Raw genomic sequence first — 23,807 nt, forward strand, 5'->3', positions numbered from 1 at the left:
ACCGTTCTTTTACGAGTATGCCCTGCAGGCCATGGAAGGGTTAACCCACATGAGGGGGCTCACGTGCAGTCCTGCTGAGTGGAAGAACCACCTCTGAATACAGCTTTTTAATGAAACTGGCTTTCCAAAGAAATTCCAGACAAAACGTGATTGACGGGGGGCGTCTTGCGTTTCAATCTGATAAGTCATAATGAGAAGCTCAACCAGGCAGCCATGCGAACCTCCATTAGCAACGGGCGTGTAAGCGAGAACACTTCCCTTTGTGCACCTCTACGCTCCTCAGAGGGATGTCATTCAACGTCAGGGCTGCAGCACCCTCGTACGGGTGGACATGGGACATGGGGGAGAGATGAGGTCTTTACATGACACAACATCTATGGGTAGTTGATGAAATCTGAGGTTTGGAGAGTCGAGGGCTGAAGCCTCCATAATTAACCATGTGTTTCAGCAGTACTGAGGAAGGCCAAGAGAACCTCATCATGGGCCCGCAAGACTTCCTCGGGTGCCAGACTAACTTCATCGTGGGCCAGGAGAACCTCATTATGGACCAGGAGATCCTAATCGCTGGCCAGAACAACCTCATCTTGGGCCAGGAGATCCTCATCACGGGCAGAATAACCTCATGGTAAAACAATGTGCACTTCGGGATGTTTGATGCATTGTGTCTGGCCTTGAATGGCATGTAGAATGTGTTGCAGTGCTGTACAGGAATCCAAATAACCTTTGTTTGGAATGTAGCTTGTGCGGAGACTGCTTGCAATGAACAGCAGTGTGCCATGGTCTTGTCCCACCTGTGAGCCAGATTATGTTAAAGCCCCCACATCTGTGACCTGACGGTCCGGCAGGCAAGTCCAGCTCCGGTCACTTCCGTTGAGCTCCAGTGAAAACTCAGCAGTCTAAACAGCAGCTGCAGCCCATGTCTTAACAATGCGCCTAAGAAGCAGGTAAAGAGACAACAGGAGTGGGGTCTTCACCATGGATACCCATGATGACACAGTACTGGGCTCGCCTCTCCGGGGTCGGCCATAGTCCAGCAGGCTAGTCCATGGGATTAGAAAAGCAACCAAGGGTCACGGGAGAGTAATGTGTCTAGCAGGTGCACAGGTAGCGTGTGCTCGGTTAATCTTTAAGAGGGGACACCGGAGCAGGAAAGAGGGAATTATAGGTCACTGAGAAAAGGTCTTTACAACCAGTCAGATTTCTAGAGCGGAGACTGAGTGCTTTGACAGAGGATTATCTGTGGGGAGTTATGGTGGTAGGAAGAGTATCCCCGGTCCCCTAAGCTGCCCTCCTCTCATGGGGGGTTTCATCCAGGAGGAACCAGTTTAGACTAACTACCAAAAAGTCATAATTTACAGATGTTTTGCCGTGCCATTTGTTGATTAATTTAGATTTTTTTGAGATTTTCAAAAATTCCGGTAGTTCTCGAATGGGGCCTGAATTGGTTCCCCCACCTTTACCTGCAATGACTGCAACTAAATGCTTTCGATCGGATGTAAAGCCACAAAGCTGCTATTGCAATACTTTTTCATAGTACTGTAACTAGCTCAATTTCAGCTGTAAGTTTTATTTAATCGATTGTCATAAAAGGTTGTTCACATGGTTTTCTCACTCCTAATGTAAACCCAGGAAGGCAGATCAAATGGCCTTCTCGACAGTTAATATAAAATATGGCAGGCGGGTTACATGGCCTCCCCATTAGCCAATGACAAACCTTTACTCTGCCCCTTACACTGGGACCCGAGTGAGACACATTTTCCAAAGTACTATGAGTGACATGGCGGCTCAGAAGACGGTTGTCCACAGTGGCAGGGTGGGCGAAAAACAAGACCTGGCTCTCAGGGACCTCACCCCAGTGGATGGCCGCGCCTAAATTTATGGCGTAAAGGGTGGATATAAAGTTGCGCAATGTTTTTACAAGCTTTTAAAAGCCGTGAGAGAAGACGGCTTTGGTGGAACCCCCCTGCTCCACATGGAGTTCCCCCAGATGGTGAAACCACCCCTCGGCCTCATGCGATCCCTGCTCTGTGGGCCCCGCGGTGGATAACCTTACCAATGTTAATGGGGCAGGGTGGTCGCGCTTGGGCCTGTCATGACCACACTGATCATAGGCAGGTCAGACAGTTGAAAAACAACCCCACAAGTTGCTATGTGGGGAGAGGTCGCCATTTTGGGAGAGCTACACACTTCAGGCGTGGTGTAAAACTTGGGAGGGCTGAAGTATAATGCAGTAATTTCTGAGCAATCAAATTCAGATAACTTGTCATGCTCACGCTGTAAGTCTGAAATTTAAATTGGTGCCTCCCTGGCTGCCCATTTCTTCAGTAAAGTGCACCTTTTCTGGGCCTGGCAGCAGAGTTCCCATCTGGAGATGCAGGAAATGCCACCCTGTGACTTACGTCCGGATGGGGTAACGGTGACCAGGCATGAGCTCTGACAGGGAAAGAAAGCAAAGTGCCCCCCTACCCTCCCCAGGCATTCCATCCCTTGGAATGGCTGCAAAAAATGCTACAGGAGGGCAGGAATCACCCGTGCACAGACCAGGATTGTTCACGGACTGGCATCAGTTCGTTGGCGGGTCCATTAGCGGGCCAAAAATCGACAGTTTGGCTGAGTAAGGGCCATATAGAAAAGCGGACCCACCCACAGGACGCAATTTACAGCTGAGTGCCGGAGTGCTGCACTCTTTCTGTAGGATAAAAAGCAGACTGCTCTGTGATGCCGGCACAAAATTCGTCACTTACGAGCACATTCAAATAACTCCACAGTAATTGTGCACAATAATCCAAAGTGGTTTTAGTCATGGTGATAATTCTGACACCACTACATTACAGGCATGCAGCAGTGACTAGGAGAGAATCCTGATGTGTGCTTCTGCCAGGTAAAGGAAGAGGAGGAACTAAGAAACTTAGGTTCTGTGGAATATGTCTGAACTTCATGAGCAGGACATTTAAACTGGGTCTGCAAAGTGGTGAAGGCGTCACCTGGACTCTGCCTTGCCCACAGCCACGATCACATGTCCACATGAATCAGCAAGACTCGCCAGTGAGGGTCTGGGATTTGAGTCCTGCTTGGGGTGCCTTGCAGCGGACTGGCGTCCCGTCTGGGATGTGCCCCCTCCCCCTTCAGCCTTACGCCCTGTGTTGCCGGGTTCGGCTCTGGCTTGCCGTGCCCACGCTCGGGACAAGCGGTTGTAAACGTTTAAGTGTGTGTGTGTGTGTGTGTGTGTGTGTGTGAGACTCAGCAATGAGTCTTAAACACTGAAGTTCATAAATGCGTGACTGGATATTGGAACGGCCGAGCAGTCCAGTGCATCACATTATTATTTTTCAAAACAAAATTTTCCAAGAAAAAATTCTGAGCAACTGAAAAAGATGTGGTTAACCGGCAAAATTAAGCCCTCCATAGCGATGGGACACCGAGGTGCAATGCAACACAACCTGGCAATAAAAATAACTATTTCAATATTTCTGGCTATTTTCAAGCAAACTAAATAAACTAAATACACAACACAAAAATATTTAATTAAAACTTGCTAAATAAAACATTTTATTTGCGAACAAAAAGATAACCATCATGTTGATCCAATTAAAAAAAAAAAAAAAATGACTTATGTAATACACTGGAATGAGCAACCAGTCCCATGTTGGGACCTCCTCCCTAGTAGTCCTGTCATATTGGGATGAACTGCATTTACGAAGGGTTCAAGAGGAAAGGCCTGGAAGCGATAGGGGTACCTTTAAAAAAACATCCTGCTCCTAACAGGAAACATTAAAAAATTTTTTAAAAGAGTGCAGTGGACAGGCAAAAGTAGGGCAAAGACAGGAAGATGGTGCAATGAGGGCAACAGCTGCTGACCAATAGCTGTTGAGCATCAGTGTGGTCACAGGTCATGAAGGATTCATACCAGTATCAGGAATACAGAAATGGGAACAGGCCGTATTTCAGGAGCAACGGGTTTCCCACACTTTTAAGGTCATTTCCTTAGAGACAGAGGAAACTGGACAGGCATGCAAGTGAGGGGAGACACACACACACACACATTTGCAAAGTCAGAGGAAGAGAGCCAGGAGCAAAGATGACAGGCTTGTCCTCACCCGAACTGCCACGAGACCAATCGCGGAGACATGTCTCCCAGAGAGCCGCGCTGGCAGCCCTTCTTTCTTTAAACGCACACTGGCTTCGCTCCCGATCTGTCCTCTCAAATGCCGCACATTAGAGCGGTTCCAGCTGTTTATCAGTCCTCAACACCACCTTTAAATAAAACTGCATTTTTTACAAGTCACCTCTCTGCAAGGGGCATGGTGGCATGGTGGATTCAGCTGGTGCCTGCTGCGTGGTGGGTTTGGGGTTCAAGCCCTGCTTGGAGTACCTGGCAACAGACTAGTGTTGTGTCCTGTCCTGTGTGTGTCTCCACCCCCTTGGGCCTGGGTAAGGCTCCAACTTGCTGTGACCCTACTTGGGACAAGTGGTTGTTGATGATGGATAGAGGGACATCTCTGCAATCATCAAGATGGCAAATGATATGGTGCAGGGCTGAGCGCTGCATCTTGGACAACACACATGCATGAGTCTCGCAGTGCAGAAATGCATCATGTAAAACCAACAAAAGCTGGCAGAGTGGTTGCAACCACCACCTTGTATTTGGAGGATACAGGTCCAAATCCCATCTCTTGCTGTAATACCCCTGATTGAGGTGCTTACCCTAAATGATACAGTGAAAATTACTCTGCTACAGCAATGGGTAAATTAGTGTAAACAGCTTAACACTAATGCCCTAATGAGAAAAATTACAAATAAATGTATTACATAAATAAGGAATTATATAAAACTGCTATCTCAAATGCACTTCATTTTTTTTTGTTTTACTCAGAGCTCTGCGTCACTTTGGAGAAGAGAGCCTGCTAAATCAATAAATGTGAACGTAATGTAAAGGCAAGCGGAGTAAAAATTCACACACCGCCATGGAGCTGGTCCCCAGAAAGGGCTCCGGAACCTGAGCTCAAGGGGAAATCCTGCAATCTGGAGGCCAGCTGGTGTCTCCACATCGCTGTATATCATTCACTTTTACGGTGGCCACTCGGTGATTTGCAGTGAACAGTGATTTAAAGCAGCTCTGGGGTGTGTGCACTCAACCCTTCCCTGGCAGGGCGCTGCTGGCAGGCCGCTGACACCCCGCCTGTCTGTTTGCTTGCAATGAAGGCCCACCATGTTTACCTGGCAGAGCCTCTGCCCAACTCGCACGCATGTGAGGAATTCGCGGTGTGCCATTCCCTGTCAATCCTTGCAGCCCCGGAGCCGGCAGGCAGGAAGGGACAGGCCCCAGACATAGAGGCTGCGGAGCTCCCTTCCACCGTCACCGCCACCCTCGTCAGCGGCGAAATGTCAAAAACAACGTCAGAAAGTGTCCATCTGGCCTGAGAGTTGTCGTGCCCCCTCTTCCGATCAAATGGCCAGTTACAGTTTATTCCCGTGTGACCAAACTACAGGATATTGAATGACCAGACAGTCCAGTGCATTAAAGTACTATTGATTAAATATATTTCCAGAATCGGTAAAGAAGTGTTGTAAATCGTGTGCCACATTCCATTGTGGCATCATGATGATCAGTAATATTTTTTGAGTGGCTAGTAATCCAATAAAATGGAACCAAAACTGTTTAAAAAATTTAAATATTTGACCTGATTTCCAGCACATAACTCCTAACAAAAGAAATTTTAATACAAATACTTGAATTGTAAGCAACCGTCATTATTGCACCGTCCTCTGGGATGGTATCACGATTATCAGCACTTTCCACAGCATTTTCCTTGTGAATAGTGGGATATTTATGTTTTTTATTGGCTTATTCTGTCACATTATGCTGTGATTTGTAAAATTATAATATTATCATCACCACCACCACTCACTGTTGGTAACTGCCTTTCCAAGTCAGGGTCTCAGTGATCCAGAGTCTATCCCAGAAGCACAGGGCTAAAAAGAATACAGCCTGGAAGTAACATCAGTCACTGCAAGTTAAGAATACTATCAAGGCAAAAAAAAAAAAAAAAACACAAAAATCACATACAATACACTACAATGGCAGGTCATTTGAATGACGGTCCTTGACCCTATTAATTTTGTCACATGACACTGAATCATACATGACAACAGGTGGCAGGATACAGCTACTATATCTGCAAGCGTGTCATCAGCCAGGAGAGTGTCACGTGACACAGTCTTCCACTCTGGGGATGTCCAGCAAAAGGAGAGCAGCAGGGACCTGCAGGAGGAACCCAGAGCAGCTCATGTAACAGCTGGAAAAGACCAGAAGAGTCAGAAAACCGAGGAGGGAAGGATGGACTGTGCTGCAGGAGTGTGATTCACGCAGGGCTCAGGCAGGACTCCGAGAGCAGAGCTCCCCAAGAAGAGGCTGGAGAAGCAGGAGGATGTGAATCGAGCCAAAGTGGACAAGATCCACGTAAAGCAGAGAGATGGCAGGCAGAGAGTGAGCCAGCGATTCGACTGGACCCGAAGACAGACAACCAAGTCCAACATGATTCAGGAACTGAGACTACAAACACAGCAGTGCTTCCAGGAGTTGATCGGGACCAGAGGGGCTTCTGCTCCACGTTTCATTGCCTTTCCGTGACTTTGCAGTGGACCAAAAACCAAGGCCTAGAAAAGTACAATAAAATATGGTAAAAAAATAAATAAATAAATAAAGTACGAGCGACATGGTGGTGCAGCGAGCAGTGCTGCTGTCTCACAATGCCTGGATCATGCAAGTGGACCTGCATTCAATCACTGCAAAGTCTGTGTGGAGTTTGCATGTTCTTGCCGTGTCTGTGATGGTTTCCACCGGGCGCTCTGGTTTCCTCCCACAGTCCAAAGACATGCTGTTCAAATGGACTGGTGACTCTTAAGTCACCCACAGCGTTTGTGTGACAGAGAGAGTGAATTTCACTGGTGGATGAACGAGTGACTCATTGTAAATAGTGTATCTAGCTGTATAATTCACCTTGGGTGAAAAAGGTGTGGGCTGATATTACCATATAGTGTTTTTTTGAAAACTGCTTCGGAGAAAAGCATCTGCTAAATGAAAAAATATAATATACAGAGTGGCTGCTGGCAGTGATCCAAACATTCGTCTGTGGAAGGCGGCCTTTTAGAGGCCACACCTCCACAAGGCCACGCCCAGAGAGCTTGTGGTCATCCTCACTGGGAACCCCTTACCTGGCATCAAGGAATGCCCCATCCCCTAGTCCCCCTCCTCTTCCACCTCCCGCAGTCTGTACGCGTTAAAAAAAATGCTCATGTCTCATAAAAAAGTCAAGCTCCAACAGCAAAGTCTCACATTACTTATTCACACACACCTTGTGGGCAGCAGGAGAAAAAGCTATGTTCATAATTACATACTGAGGATCATGCATCTCAATTTTTCCAATCTCTTGACTCTCTGGAGCATTCTGAAAATTGTCCTGCAATGTCGACACATTTTGTGTTTAGCTTACAAATGACATTTAAAGGAGGCATTTAGTGCAGGCGCCAGAATCCCTGAGAGGCCCTTAGGAGAGGAATGCGTCTCCTGAAGCCTCCGCAGGTACCGGAATGAGGGACACGTCCGGCTGCCAGGGCAACTGACCTCCCACGACTCGTCATATTTTCCTAAATACCCTCCGTGATGCTGCCACCTCGTAAAAATCGGATGAGGCTTTTCCATACAAGGGTTTCATTCCTCTCACTACGCTGCGATGCGACAGCAGCAGGGTCGCGTGCACGCACTTGATCGGAGCAAATGCCTTGAATAACAGGACCGAAAATGTTGCTCTGGTGAGTAAGCAGTGGGGAACTCAGACTGAAAGTGGTATGACATAGGAGGGGGTGACCTCTATAAATATGTTCTCATCAAAAAAAGGTTAAATTAAGGTATTTGAATATCATGTTGATTATTTACACTGTTACATAGCCATCCTTCCATTATCAACAACCACCAGTCAAGTGGAGAGTTAGGGTGGTCCAGAGCCTATCCTGGAAGCATAGGGTGTGAGGTAGGGTATAGGCTGGATGCCTTCCCATTACAGGGCAACCACATGTGCACTCTCTCACGCTCACAAAGCCCAATTCAGAGTCTCAGCTTCACCTGAAGTTGTGTCTTTGGACTACAGGAGGAAACCAACCAGAGAACTGGAGTTAAACCACACGAACATACACAGCCATCATCCAAAACTGGTTGTCCCATACAGGGTCACGGAGAGCTGAAGCCTAACCCAGCAACACAGGGCGATGGGCTGGAGGGGGAGGGGACGCACCCAGGACAGGACACCGGTCCATCGCAAGGCACCCCAAGCGGGACTCAAACCCAGACCCACCGGAGAGCAGAACCCGGTCCAACCCACTGCGCCACCGAGCTGCCCCACACAAACACAGATTTATTCAATTATACAGGTGGACAATGCAGGGTTAGTACCATGATCAAGGGTACTACAGAAGAAGGTGGGGTCTGAACCTGGGTCCTTGAAGTGCAAGGGGGTAGCTTTACTACTAAAGCACCTGCTGCCACTTCACATGGACCACCTTCATCTGGTCTCGTGGAGAACCACACTTCTGACATCATTGCGGCCACATCCTCAACAACTGACCCCCACGAAAGGAGATACACGAACAGGAACACCACCTGCCCTGGCAGTCCTGCCAAGGCCCCAAGCTGTGGAGCGACCCCGCTGCAGGCAGAACTGGCTGGCTTCCAGAGAGGATGGGAGGAACTCGGAGACTCCGGGGCTACAGCTCAGCAAAGGGAGATGGACAGAGCGAGGGCTTCCCCAAAAGCTCAGAGGACACGGGTGCCGCAGGAAACAAAAGAAAGTAGCTTTCACACTGTGGTTTCGTGTTTTTTTACCCTCATTTCCGGCTCTGGGTGTCTCAAGTCAAGCACAAGGCACTCAGCATGTGGGAATGCAATAAAATGTTTCAGTGCCTGCATTGCACACCCCCTCATAAAGACACAGAGATACACCCTTCCCTTCTCCGCCTCCAAAGGGCAAATTATAATCCATCACACACTGAATGCAGTTGCAATTTGCACCGTTAACACAGTGCATAGGGTAAAGTTACTTCTATATGTAATTCTATGCTCATAATACTTTGATATGCTCATACACATCCCTGGCATTAACTGTTGTACTTGCATATCTTTATTTAATGTATTTTCTTTCTTACTGTATACTTACTCTGTTACTTTAATGCTGCTCTCTTATGTTGAATGGGTCTGAATGAGCACCACCACGTCAAACTCTGTTTGTGCAAACATACTTGGCCAATACAGTGTTTTCTTATCGTTTCCACTCCAGGTAGTTTTTGGGACGGTGACATACTGGGCATGCAGACCTCCTCCACATTCCTCCTGTTGTCGGCTAAGCGCTCCATTCATCCGCTGCCTCTGCAACACAAAGCCTCCGTCCTCCGAGTGCCACTGGCAGGGGGGAGGCTGGCCTGGCCACGCTTTAACAGTGTGCACGTTATGTGCCGGCTCATATGTACCTTATTAAGAGTAAAAGCATGGTTCTGCTTGTGATCAGAGGAGCACCAGGGACAACAGGGTGTGTGACAGCGTGTTAGGTGTGAGAGCTGTGTGCCTGTGCCAGCTGTTCTCTTTGCACATCAGAAAGAGTGTGCGTAAGGATGGGCGAGACAGCCTAACAAATCCTGTTCCCTAAGGGCCACCCTTTCTATCATACATGGTAAAGTCTTGGTAAAAAGTGGTGAAAATTGCTCATTATGAGAACAGCACGCATGATGGGCTCTGGCACCAGCTTTACACTCTGATACCCTGATTCTCACCAGTCATCCACTCGGGCCCCTCCTTCCTGCCACTGAAATAGTTGCTGACATCATAATGAATGAAAAAAATGCCCATCCCCCACCCAAGCCACCACTCTGCCGTCATCCCAGGATGCATGGCAGGGTAAGAGGAACTTCCTGTTGGCGTGGAGATGAAGGGAGCAGCCCAACTCCGGACATCCAGGGCAGGGTGGGTATGTCCTGGTGGCCCATCTGCGCTGTTGCTCCCTGGGGTTCACAAGAGCGGGTTCGAAGGAAAACAGACACCTCACAGCACTACTGGGCCCAGATGTGAACGATGAGCAGAACTGCAGGACTCAGCAACCGTAACCGGAAACACTGTGCGTTGCTAATGACCCCCTCAGCCCCAGCCACATGTCCTTGTTCAGGGGCTTTTTGGCTCTGAAAATTATACGCATTTCGGAATGTCGTCATGAAAAGACCTTAAATGGAACTTTCAGGGCTTTCACAGATAACGGAGTTTTGGGAGATGGGAACACAGTTGTCCTCCACAGGGAACCCTGTCCCTAGGATGCGACACCTAACCTCCTGCTATAGTTCCAGAAAGCAGCACTCCATCCTACGTGCACTCTGCTACACACTCCGGTGACCCTGCTGCCAACTGCACCCGTGTTCAAACACCAAGCCCTGGAAGCAAATTGGATGATGTCATAATGTAAAACTTCATAACTCACTTTGGATAAAAGCATCAGCTAAATGTTAATAAATATAATAGAAATATGAGTTGGCAAAGCTTGGGGTTTATGCTGCACACAGTAGCACTGTTTGTATCCACAACACATGGCGTCCAGGTGGAGAGAAACTTCAAAATCATATTTGTAAATTCTGAGTTTTCCTGTGGCAGGAAAAGCAGCTATAACACAGAGGACGACACCTCAGCAAGGACAGCAAACATGAGGCAGAGCAGCAACATAACCAGCTGAGTAGAAGGTTTAGCTGGAGCTCAAAAAAGCACAAATGTGTTATTGAAGACAAAAAATAAAATTTAAAAAAAAAAATCATGCAGCGCCTACTTATTATCATTCTTCAACTTCTTCATGCAAATATACTGCACTTAGAACAACTAATCCCCCATCCTAACCCCTGGCCCATCATTTCTAAGCAGGGATAACTGTTTTTTTGAAACTGGAGCAGCGAAGTGGAAGACAAACTGTGGTCCCATGATGACAAAAATCCAGCTGAGCAGCGCCCCCTGCTGAGCCCATCCTCGCTTCCAGCACCCTGACCTCGTTACCGAAGGAAATGCCAGGAAATCTAACTGGGGGCAGGAGGTGGGGGGCTGGTCTCTGCGGCTGCCCATTCAGGCTCGTCCGCTAGCAGCGCGAGCCCATTTGGACGCATTTTCTGTGCTGAGAGGGATTGGGGGGAGCAGGGCTGTCGGGGGGTGGGGGGGTGTTCTGTTTGTTGATCCTTAAAAAGTGGTTCAGAAGTGCCTTTATGCCACTGACAAAGGGACATCTATTCATTCCCTACAGACCAGTAAATGTTTGTAGCAACAGACCCCCAACAACTCCCCCACGGGTTTTGCTTCCCCCCCACACAAGCAGAAGGGGAATGCCCCCCTCTTGGCATGCCCCTCCAGGCATTTACAGTAAATTATTATCTCACACATTTCTCCAAAGCAAATGATAAATATTTACCCATTTAGACTGCAAGGTGAGGGGGGCTCAGTGGTGCAGTGGGTTGGACCAGGTCCTGCTCTCCGGTGGATCTGGGGTTCGAGTCCCGCTTGGGGTGCCTTGCAACAGACTGGCGTCCTGTCCTGGGTGTGTCCCCTCCCCTTCCAGCCTTACGCCCTGTGTTGCCGGGTTAGGCTCCAGCTCCCAGCGACCCCCGAATGGAACAAGCGGTTCAGACTCTGTGTGTGTGTGTGTGTGTGTGTGTGTGTGTGTGTGTGTGTGTGTGTGTGTGTGTGTGTGTGTGTGTGTGTGTGTGTGTGTATATACACTGCAAGGTAATTTTAACCATACCAACTGAGGCTAAAGAGCAGGTAAAGCCAGTGCCTCACAGCTCCTGAGCTGCTCAGTGGACATGGGGTTCAAGTCCAGCACAGAGTGTGTGGAGCTAGTTTCTCCCCATGTTTGCACCCCACTGACATGCACAGATGAAGGTGCTAACAAAGCACTTTAGATCCTCCCTTTTCTTGGAAAGCACACAAGGGGTCGCTCTGCATGGCACTTGACTCGGTGGCACTTCCACACACACACACCTTGATCGAGGATACTGCAGCAGGAGGTGGGATTCAAACTCGCAGCTCCACTGAGCTTCCTTAGAGTGCAAAGGTGGTGCCTCTAACCACTACACCCCCTGGTGTCCCTGGAACGATTGCGTAGTACTGCAAGACTGCTGTAACACAGAGGAGATGCGATGGTCGTGTGTGCCGGGTGGCGCCAAAACTCCCAGTGCTCCGGAAGTCGAGTTTCTCTGCTCCACGGGTGGGTGGGGCAGTCCCACCATCCCTGAGAGAACGTTACAACAGCTATTGCTGATCAGCACTTTGTGCCAACACACACCAAACACAGAAAACCCAAAGTGGTAGCTGAACTCTCTCTGTCCCTCAGAGCTGCTGAATCCCTCCCACATTTCAAGACCATCTGCTATGATTATCTATGGATTTGCTATTTGAACGTCACTTTGGGAACTAACTGAGAGATGTGAACCAGCAACATGGTGGTATCGTAGAGAAAAGCAGTTTGTAAATAATCCTGTGTCTGCATCCGAAGCTCTTCAGTGTGTTGCCGATGCATTTTTGTTTACCCCGGCACGTAAGTCACTTTGGAGAAGAGTCTGATAAATTAGTATATGAATACCGAAGACGTCCCGCCACCATGGAGGTGGAGCTGCAGGAGTGACTCTCGTGCGCGGATCCTGACCCCTGTGTCCGAAAGCCGAGAGGGTCGAGGGTTCTAGTGTCAAGGCGTCAAGTTTGGTTTGCGTTCAGACTTGTCTCCGTTTCTCCCGTCTAGACTCTTCACCCGGTTGAAAATATCAGCGCCGCAAACAGCGCCGTGTAAAAGCGGAGCCCGGTGACGTCCCTGTAACCGGGGGGTCCGCGATTGGCCGGTCCATTTGCACGTTTCGCTCGCTGCCGCGGCGCACGGCCATCTGCAGCACGTCTTTCCCGTCGTTCGTTACGGCTGTCAGCACCATCAGGGCAGGAATGTCAACAGCGGGGTACGGTAAATGACCCCGGACCCAATCCTCAGTTCGGACTCCAGCTGAGCTCCCGCACATCAGCAGACGAAGGCGGACGGCGATGGTCACATGGACAAGCGGACACACGCACAAACACGCACGTCGTCCACATCTGCGACAGCTGTCAGTGACACTGCTGAGGATGAGCGCGGCACCTTCCGGAGGAAGCTCGAGTTGTTCATTCGAGAGCTTTACTCTGGTACTTCAGTGTGGTATTTCTCTATGTTCTTTTATGGTACTTTATACATTACTTCACAGCGTTAGATCACCGTCATGATACTTTACCTTTCTTGGTTACGCTCCTATAGTGCTTTACTGTGGTACATTAGCATGATACTTCATATGGTTCTTCACGACAAGTACTTTAATGTATTTCACTATGGTTTTTTACTGTGGCATTTTGCCACCGCACTTCAGTATGATACCTTACCGTGGTAATTTACCTTCATACTTTTACCACAGCACTTTTCCGTTGTACTACAACACAACATATCACTGTAATACTTGACTATTTCTTTCCTATGGTACTTGAAGGCACCACTTAACTGTGGCACTTCAATACTAGGCTTTACTGTGGTACTCCTCTTCGGATACTTTCCTGTGGTACTTTAATAGGACACTTTATTATTTTACCATGGCACTTTATCTCTGATACTTTACTGTGGTATTTAATATGATTTTTTGGCGTTTTGCCATGGCACTTAACTTTGCCACTTCAATACAACACTTTGTACCTTGGTACTTTACCACAGCACCTTCCAGTTCCTGCGGTACTTTGCTACTTTTCTCAGGTAATTTTTCCTGTGGTACTGTGTGGTACTTTACTACCACGGGCACTTTACTTACTGTGACACTTCCACACAACTCTTGACCGGCGACTGTGGGCTTCTTCGCTACTTTTCTCTGGTACTACCGCGGTGGTACTTTTACCGCGCTCTTACCTCGCACACGACGAGCACTGACGCCACGACCACTGCCCACGCCGCGCGCTGGATGGCGCTCTCCATGTGTCCCGCCGTTCGTCCGCTTCCAGTATTCGCGGCAGCGCGCGCTCTGTCACAGCACGCGACGGCGCGCGGACCCGCTCGCCCGTGACGACGCGCTTCGCCCAGTCCACGCTCTCCCACCCGAGGAGCGCGTTGCGGCTCCATTTATGTTCGCGCAGCGCGCGCGTCGGGGAGGCGCTCTTAAAGTCACAGAGACCGGCGAGGGGGTCCCAGCGGGTGCAGGAGGAGAGCCGCGGATCTGCGGGGGGCGCAGTGGCACCCCCCCCCACAAACACACACACACACACACACACACACACACAGTGCGTAAACCACGTGTGCCCCCCCCCATAATCCTCCATAGCAGTGTTTATTTCTTACAGACCTGCAGAGTCTGGAAAATAAAACTGACATTAAATACATTTAAAGAGCAGGAGGAGCTCAGCAACACCTTTGTTCCAGAAAAGTCCACATCACACACACACACAAAGGAGAGAGCCAAGTCTCTCTGTTTTTGTGCATCATGTTTGTATGTTTCCTTCGCATCCAAACACGTGAGGTATATGAGGTACCTGGAGGGACCCGATCCACCGGCGTCCGGGTTAGCTGTCCCACCAGGAATGTAAACATCCACCACCGCAATAGAAATGGCATTGTTCCCCTGGCACTCAGAGGGCATCTTGGGTGACATACCTGCATGCGTCGCGCCTCGACCCCCCGTGACCCTTAAAGGAAACACCAGGATCACATGAGCTCCGAGATACGAGATGACCCCTCAGGGCCCACAGTGGATGCCTTGTGTTTCAGCTCAGCGTTGCGTGTCCCCTCTCCCGCACCGCGGCCGCTGTCGGTCCGCTGCTGGAAGCCATCGGGTGCTTTCGTGAGCTACACGTGAAAAGCGAACGGGTGTTTTCCGGTCACGTCCCGGAGCATCAAACAGCACAAAGAGTAAACTGCATGTTTTCATTCATCCTTCATCAATAAGGGCCTCTCCGGTGCAGGGACACGATGGTCCGGAGCCTATCCTGGAGGCACAGAGTGCGATGCAGCGCTCACCCTGGAGAGGACAGCAACCCATCACAGGGCAAACACCTTCTCATTCACAGACACACACTACAAGAAATTTAGAGTCAGTAATTCACCTGAAAGACAGGTGACAGTAGGAGGAAACCAGAGCACCTGGAGGACAGCCACGTGAACACAGACTAAGCTGGACTTGAACCTGCAAGCAAAGCTGCAGCCCAGGAGCTGTGAAGCACCAGTGCTACCCACTGTGCCACCCTTCCACATTTGAAGCCCTGATGAATTAGCATCAAGACCCGTAGTGGTGGAGGGGTGGTTGCAGCAGTGGATGATGTGAGAGTGGCTTTGTTTGAAGTTCGCTGCTCCAGGGTGTGGACCTCACAGTCAGGGTTCCGAGACCTCTCGTCGTGTGAGGGACCTCAAACCCAGCTCCAGAGGACAGATGTCACAGCTCTGGGAAGCAGGAGCAACCGGCAGCAAGTTCTCACAGGTTCCACGTTCATCTGGATGGGATTTATTTTTGTGACGCCCAATTAAATATGGACAGTTGCACAGAGCCTGTGGCCAGATTTCTGTGAGTGTGTTAACCAACCCCCAAGAGGGTGGGCTGCTCTTCCACACATCCTCACTTGTTCGTGGTTGTCCGTCCTGCCTCTAGGACATGAACACATACCTGTCTCATCCACTCTGTGCTGCTCAGTGACACGTCACAATTGTAACAATACCTGTAGCTCGACTGAGACAGACTGATTATTTTTGGTGCCCCCAATAGCTGAAGAATTATTACACTGCTGGCTCACATGATCTGCACTGCTCCGGTCGCCCCAGTATCCTCGGGTGGGTGAACAACCCATAATGCAACCAGAAACCGCAAGTCAACTTGAACAAAGTTGTTCAGTAAATAAAGAATAACAAATAACAATAATAACAAACTTGGCTCCTATCTCTGCAGTGCTTTATTTTGGTATTCTAAAACATAGACTATAAACATTATTACAAGGTCAGTAGGTGGCGTAGTGGTTGAAGCTGTTACCTTCCAGTCAATGCTCTCTGCTCCCAGTCCCACCTCCTCCTGCAGTACCCTTGATCAAGGTATTTACCCTGAGCTGATACAGTAGAACTTACCCAACTGTAAAAACGGGTAAATCAGCGTAAATAGCTCAGTGTACAAACCTCACACCTTGGAGAAGAGCGTCGGATAAAGAATATATGACTCAAAATCCATCCGCGCTTAGGAGCCACGTTCACCACACAGAGAAGTGTCCACTTCTCTAAGACCGAGAGGGTAGACATTAAACCTGGTGGGTGTGTGGGTGTGTGTGTGCATCAAGCGACAAGAGAGAAGGATGAAAGCCCATTGACTAGGACCTCAGCGATGGAACGGACTCCAGACGGAGCAACGGCAGTCAGGGAGCTAACCGGTGTACGTTTGAACCTACGAGCAGAACAAGACTGGGAGGGAACAGCAGCAGAGCTCAAGAGCCGACTCACCTGGGAATCAGGTTTAAACCCTTTTTTTCAAACTGGCACAGTGGCAGAGCGTGGGTGGTGCGAGAGGACATTGGTTTGATCCTCGCTGAGTGTGTGGGAAGTTTGCATGTTCTCCCCGTGTCCCTCGGGTGCTCTGGTTTCTGCCCACACTCCAAAGACATGCTGTTCAGGTTCCCCCATAGCGTGTGAGTGACAGAGAGAGTGTGTTCCACTGATGTATGGATGAGTGACCCAGTGTAAGTAGTGTATCTATCAGTGTAAGTCACGTTGGTGAATAAGGTGTGTGAGCTGATAACACTACACAGAGTTCATTGGAAGTTGCTTTGGAGAAAAGCATCTGCTAAATAATGTAAATGTTTTTTCAGCACTCAGTCTGGAGCTGCCTCGGGACAGACAGTAGGACGTCCTGCTGGCGTCCACCATATGCGCTGCACATCTGCATGCAGCTGGAATAGAAACCCCACACTGGTCCCCCGTTAGGTACGAAACAGTGATGCAGCGAGAGGTGGCATTTGGTCTAGAAGCATCTTTGTCCATCTCCTTCCCTTCTGCCATCCCTCCTGCTTGGCCTGCTCAACCATGTTTACCACATCCTGCTCCACACACACGAGCCAGCGAGGCCCGGACGAAACGCAGACCGGGGGCCCACTTCCCGTGTCGTTTCTGGCAACCCTCACACCCACTTCCAGTGAACGCATCCGACACACAGATTGTTTGTCCCAAGTCTTCTGACTCCTCCTGTTTCCAGACAGAAACTGCCCGATCAACTGCTTTCCTTTATATCATAATTAACGCGACGCCTTTGAGTTGTCAGCAACAGGGGCTTAAAATATAGTAGCGAATAGCTGCCCCCCAGCCAGCACAAACAACATCCTGCTAATTTTGCCACCCCCACCCCAACCCTAGCCTCACTAGGACATGGCCACCGGCTCTGGGATGGAATACTGTCAAAACTGCAGAGACCGTGACACCAGCTTTGCGTGACTTAAGAAGGTGTCGGGGGAGGGGAACATGATACGTGACTCACATGGTCCTGTTGACGTGTTCGGGTCTTGTCAGGGCATTGGGTTCATTCCTTTGGAGATCCTGGGTCTCTGGATGTGACGTATGTGGTGCCCCCTCCCGAGGGCTTCATAGACACTACAGCTGATATCACTGGGTTTGACACCATCCTCTGCTTCCAGATTGTACTGACATTTATGCATATACAGTACCTAACACTTTCCGCCAATGTGACTTACAGCGTCAGATTTGTACACTTCTACTTACACTGATACAGCACGGCAATTTTTATTGCATCAGTTGAGGGTAAACACTGTACCATTATCAGGATAGGACAGTGAGTCAGGGATTTGAATCAATGACCTTTGATTGCATGATGACAGTTCTAAACACTACACCACCTGCTGCTCAGGGCAGGTAGTTTCGACTCATTGCAAAACATGGATTGGACAGTGATTACATGGTGACAGTGACCGCAGCTGTTGCCTACCCATCAGAAGTATGAAAGTTTAAATCCCACCTCCTGCTGTAATGCTCATGATCAATGTACTTTCCCTGGTGCAGTAAAAATTACCCACATGTATAAATGGGTAAATTAATGAAAATATTTCATGGCACAAACCTTTCACTGTAAGTTGCCTTAGAGAGATGCATCAGATACATGAATAAATGATCATCATAAAGTGGCTTGAAGGACAGTAATGGAGAAAACTGAACACGAGCTGGTTAAGAAGAAAGGTCACCTGTCCGTCACCTTCCAATCTCATAACACTCGTATTTGTATTACTAACCTTATATTTCCAAATAAATCTCATAGGAGTTGAAATATCTTCCTCTGGTAAAACAATATTACAATTTAGAGTATCTGCCATTACTGATGACTTGACATACCAGCGGGAGCCATCTGACAGACGGCATCTTGGGTCGCCTGTTATAAAAAGGATCTTTTTCCGACGAGCTGCGTTTCCCCGTCCAGTTTGGCAGGTTCACACACTTGGTTCTCTCTCCTTAGTCACCACATGCCTCCGCTTTTTCACCAGTGTCCTTTCTATTTATATACCCACACACACACATAAAATACTAATTTTATTTCATTTTGACAATTATTGATGGATGTAAGCACAGAACACCAAGTAACTGAAGAAATGGAGTGGCAGAAACCCCACACACTGTTCTCTACAGTCAGATGAGTTTTAGGCAATTTTAACACAGCTTTTGACTATCTTTAAAGGAATATATAAGTAACAAATGGTTACCGTTGACACCTGTCTATTTGTTGTCAGAGGACTACTCGTTTCCAGTACTCTGAATTTCCTGTTAAGCACTCCTACTTGGGGTCATCAACCACATAGGTGAATGTCTATCTCCTGATGGCCATGCAGTACCTTTCTGAAAATAGTGACAGACAGAAAGAATGACCTCTAGATTTCACTCAACTTAATATTAAATGTATTTCTACTACAACTGCTGGGTGTTTGTCTATTGAACCTGTACCATCTGCTAAAGGACAAGTGGTATTTGTATTTCTTAAAAATATTTCATCCAAGTAAATTCTTTTTCACAGAAAATCTCAGAGAAATTGAGACATTTTGACGTCATCAATTTGCTTTATATTGTTGCTGACACATATATGACCGGGTCAAACCTGCAGCTGTGAAGTCTTCGCTTCCCCATCGGCGACATTGGGTTGGAGTGGAGTATAGCAGCACCTCCCAGTGGACAATGTGAGAGCAGTCTGAGTTGAGGCCACCTTCGGAGTAAATTCCCTTTAAACTGTTCTCAGGTCCATTACCTCTAGTGAGCAACTTGAAACGAAACTGTACAGACTGAGAAGTCTTCATCCCTTTCCCTTTTAAACAGCAGAACAAGGCCGGCATCTCCACATTACAAAAAAAAAAGGTACTTTTATTTTTAACGTGTTTAACATCTAGACAGATTTTGCCATTATATACAAGAGCTACTTAAGAATTGTGAGCTTCCATTTGATGTTACTCCTCATTTTCGGAGGGTTGAAGACCTCTGCATCTGAAAGAGATGGAGGGAAAGGCAGAGGATGTAGGGATCAGGAAGGGCCGCTTTAGGAATAAGCCACCGTTAAGCTCCATTAACGTGTCACAGTGAACAGACTCTTAGGGTCCTGGGAACGGGCAACCATCCCACGTACACTTGTACAGACCTTGCTGTGGCACCAGAGGCGATGGTTTCTGCTGCTGATAGGAAGCCATGATGCTGTTCGCAGTCGAGTTCGGTCCTGTGACCTTTGAAAGTGAAAGGTTTACATCAGGAAATGTCTGCCCAGATACACTTATACAGATGTGTGACAAAGACGCTAATAGAGGGACTCACAGGGACGGAGCTCTGCTGCTGGCCCTCAGGCCACACCTCTGGGATGGATGCCTCCATGAGAAGCAGCACTTCACCATAGTCCTGCTGCAGCTTCTGAGCCTGCGAGTCCAGGCCGAAGAGCACCAGCGCCTTCAGCAGGCTGTGAACCTCCTCTGAAGGGGAAAGGGTCACAAAGGTCACATGACCTTCAGACATCACTGCTGAAGCTCATGCATTTACAGCAGAGACACGGTAAAGGTTACAGGTAGATTCAGATTCTTTTTCAAAATATGGTCCGTACAGAAAAATCCAGCAAGCCCTTCTTTTATGTTTCTGCAAAATCATCTTTTCAGAGGGAATTCATTTGCAGGGAAATATCTCATGAAGAAAATTTAAACTGTATGGAGCTGAAAGTGATTGACTGATGGAAAGTGTATAGTAAGCAAAATCTTTGAAATGTGCCTCTGCTCCTGTCTGTGTGCATGTATGGCTGAGCAGAACCTCTCAGCTTGTCCACCGTGTACAGAGTCTCGGTCAGGGCGTGCAGCAGCGCCACATCTTCCAGGGGGCTTCCCTCTTTCAGGCTGTACTTCTTCCTCTCTGCCTTCCTACGGTTCTTCGATGACCTCCTGCAGAGAGAGGAGGGAACTCAGTGAGGGCTGAAGGTGGCCTCAGCAAGTCGGGAGGCATTGAGAGAACACAGTTGCTGAGGTGCTGGGGTAGTGGGTCGCAGCCCGGTCACTCACGCAGAAATGCGCGAGTTGCTGTGGGAGTACTTAGAGCCGGTGGCACTGGCCGTTATCATGCTGCTGGCTTCGGAGAAGAGCTCCGAGTCTGGACAGTCCGGGGCATCCTCGTCTGGGGTCCGACCCATAGGTTAGAGGGAGAAAGTGGGCATCAGAGGCATATGGAATATAGGTTTAATCCATTATTATTTATCTTTATTTATATGCAGCTTGGGGGCGCAGTGGGTTGGACTGGGTCCTGCTCTCCGGTGGGTCTGGGGTTCGAGTCCCGCTTGGGGTGCCTTGCAATGGACTGGCGTCCCGTCCTGGGTGTGTCCCCTCCCCCTCCAGCCTTACGCCCCGAGTTGCCGGGTTAGGCTGCGGTTCCCTGCGACCCCGTATGGGACAAGCGGTTCAGAAAGTGCGTGTGTGTGTGTATGCAGCTTTTTCTCCAAGGCAACTTACAATGTGACATTTATACACTTAATTACTACAGTGACTCACTTATATAGCTGGGTCATTTTTTTTATTGTGACAATTTACATTTAATCATTTTGCTGATGCTTTTCACCAAAGTGACTTACAATGTTAGTCTACCAACAATTATTTACCTATTTATACAGCGGGGTTATGTTACTGGAGCAATTTCAGGGTAAGTACCTTGCTCAGGGGTACTACAGCTGAAGGTGGGGATCAAACCTGTGACTTCTGGGTCTAAAGGCAACAGCTCTAACCACTACACTACCAGCTCTCCCACTGGTAACGTAATTCAGCATAAACACCTTGATAAACAGTACTATGGGGGGTCTGAACTTTGGACTTAGCCTTGTATGAGCCCTTTCTAGTTAAGCTGGCAGCTCAAGAGAGAAAGAGGAGTCTGTTCACTGTGATTTGAACAGGTGACTTTTCAGGTACAGGTTCAGGTCCATTGTGAGGGCTCTCTTCCACCATCACCACTCTGCTGCTGCAGACACCAGCTTTCTCAGTCCTAACATCTGCCACACAAGTAAGTAGTAAAACTTACTGCCAGAAGACCTCATAAAACCTGAAAGAGAGCCCATGAGCGGTCCTGTGTGGACATGATTGTCACGCTACAGAAGACCTGAACAGACAGTAAGTTGTGTAAAAACATACCCAACAGCTCAAGTCGGGCTTTTTCTTTCAGCTCCCGCACCACAGAGAGACGGTTTTTGTGGCGGATGAACGTGGCCTTCTGACCCTCCAAGAAGGACATTTGATTGCTGTGAGCTGAGATATGGAGCAAAAATGGGTTTTTTCATGTGGTGGTTGTTAAACACTCCAAAAGTACTAGACACGAAGGACACGCTATGTGGAAAGTGGAGGAAATGCAACAGCAGCCTGTTCGTCGAGGTAACTCTGCTGGCAGCCTTTACCTTCCAGCAGTGCTGGCTTCAGGTCCGTCTCCATGATGTCCTGTCTCTCGTACATGTAGATCTAACGAGGCAAAAGAGTGTACGTGGTGAATGGACTCGTTGTTACAGACACTGTGAGTAAACTATGTGCGGTGATGGCCACTGCGATGGTCTGTGACAGTGTGTGTATGGTTGGCTGGTGGGCACACCCACCAGTCGAAGGGCCTCCTCCCAGGCTGCCCCAGCAATCAGAGCAGAAATGGCCTCTTCACAGTCCTGGAAAAACACGAGCCGATGTCACGGCTGACAGTCACGTGGTCGAAGAATGTGAACCGTTTCCTCACACAGAAGCCACCACCTGTGGTGGGACCTGGATGGGCCACTCACTATCAAAATCCACAAGAATGGCACATACTACGCTACCTTGGCATATTGCTCCAACAGGACGGAAGCCTCTGTGTACCTTCTCAGCTCCATCAGCTTTACTGCAGTAAAGGAGAGACATCAGAAATTAGCAAGAATTGTCAAGCACAGGAACAGGAGTGTGGGACTGCCTGAATTCAACCGACTTCCAGTTTTCACAGCTAATGCCCTGTGCTCTTAGGTAGCAGTGATAAGTAACAAAAGGAAGATATTGAACATTTATGGAATTAATCAGTCAAAAGTCAGAATTAAATAGTACTCTTTCAAAGACAACCTTTTTGTTTTCTAATTTCAAATTAATTTTAATGCATCTTAAAGTTAGTAAAGATATTGAAGTCTCAGAATATTTTTACTTATTTTAGCTACATCCAAGGTTTTCACAGAACTGAGTCAACCAATAAATAGAGGGACACCAGGTGTCTGTGTGAGAGAATGTGTGTGTGAGTGTGTGGACAAGCACTTACTGAAAGTGAGTGACAGTGTGGGAGAGAGATTTAACTGACTGTGGTGTGTAATTCAGAAGAGTTATGAACAAAACAAGACATGAAGACACTGCAGTTAATCATGGTGTTTAGAAACAGCCAACGATGAAAGAGCCTCCTGGCTCCATCAGGTGGCGCCGTACCCGCCAGGTCTCGCAGCGCAAGCCACAGCGCCGGCCTCGCAAAAAGCCGAAACCCTTAGCCGGGCTCCAGCACTTGCCCCAGCCCGAACCCTAACCCTAGCTCCGGCCATAACCCTAGCTCCAGCCATAGCCCAGGCTCCAGCCTTAACCCGACCTCCAGCCCTAACCCTAGCTCCCAGCTGAAATCCGGCTGCTGCGCAAGCCACAGCGCCGGCCCCGCAAAAAGCCGAAACCCTTAGCCGGGCTCCAGCACTTGCCCCAGCCCGAACCCTAACCCTAGCTCCGGCCATAACCCTAGCTCCAGCCATAGCCCAGGCTCCAGCCTTAACCCGACCTCCAGCCCTAACCCTAGCTCCCAGCTGAAGTCCGGCTGCTGCGCAAGCCACAGCGCCGGCCCCGCAAAAAGCCGAAACCCTTAGCCGGGCTCCAGCACTTGCCCCAGCCCGAACCCTAACCCTAGCTCCGGCCATAACCCTAGCTCCAGCCATAGCCCAGGCTCCAGCCTTAACCCGACCTCCAGCCCTAACCCTAGCTCCCAGCTGAAATCCGGCTGCTGCGCAAGCCACAGCGCCGGCCCCGCAAAAAGCCGAAACCCTTAGCCGGGCTCCAGCACTTGCCCCAGCCCGAACCCTAACCCTAGCTCCGGCCATAACCCTAGCTCCAGCCATAGCCCAGGCTCCAGCCTTAACCCGACCTCCAGCCCTAACCCTAGCTCCCAGCTGAAATCGGGCTGCTGCGCAAGCCACAGCGCCGGCCCCGCAAAAAGCCGAAACTCTTAGCCGGGCTCCAGCACTTGCCC

At 48.9% G+C, this 23,807-nt stretch overlaps 2 protein-coding genes across 3 annotated transcripts in view; both read right to left on the reverse strand.

The window, feature by feature from the left end:
• LOC108938775 (ADAMTS-like protein 1) overlaps positions 1-14,174 on the reverse strand; it is an 85,919-nt gene extending 71,745 nt beyond the window's left edge. For both annotated transcript variants that reach the window (XM_018759663.2, XM_018759664.2), the window contains exon 1: positions 13,977-14,174. In XM_018759663.2, coding sequence (XP_018615179.1) covers positions 13,977-14,042 — 66 coding nt within the window. In that variant the 5' untranslated portion in view covers positions 14,043-14,174. The remainder of the gene's footprint in view (positions 1-13,976) is intronic.
• Positions 14,175-18,560: 4,386 nt separating this feature from the next.
• On the reverse strand, positions 18,561-23,015 carry LOC114910589 (putative elongator complex protein 1). The gene is made up of 10 exons (XM_029252361.1): positions 23,009-23,015; positions 22,384-22,445; positions 22,174-22,236; positions 21,982-22,042; positions 21,722-21,835; positions 20,609-20,720; positions 20,364-20,491; positions 19,884-20,035; positions 19,714-19,795; positions 18,561-19,562 (listed from the first exon to the last, which is right to left on the reverse strand). Exons 2-10 carry the CDS (start codon positions 22,435-22,437, stop codon positions 19,495-19,497), a joined length of 834 nt encoding a protein of 277 aa, XP_029108194.1. The 5' UTR covers positions 22,438-22,445; positions 23,009-23,015; the 3' UTR covers positions 18,561-19,494.
• Between the last annotated feature and the right edge of the window lie 792 nt (positions 23,016-23,807).

Source organism: Scleropages formosus, chromosome 5, assembly GCF_900964775.1.
Source record: "Scleropages formosus chromosome 5, fSclFor1.1, whole genome shotgun sequence".
Taxonomy (NCBI): domain Eukaryota; kingdom Metazoa; phylum Chordata; class Actinopteri; order Osteoglossiformes; family Osteoglossidae; genus Scleropages; species Scleropages formosus.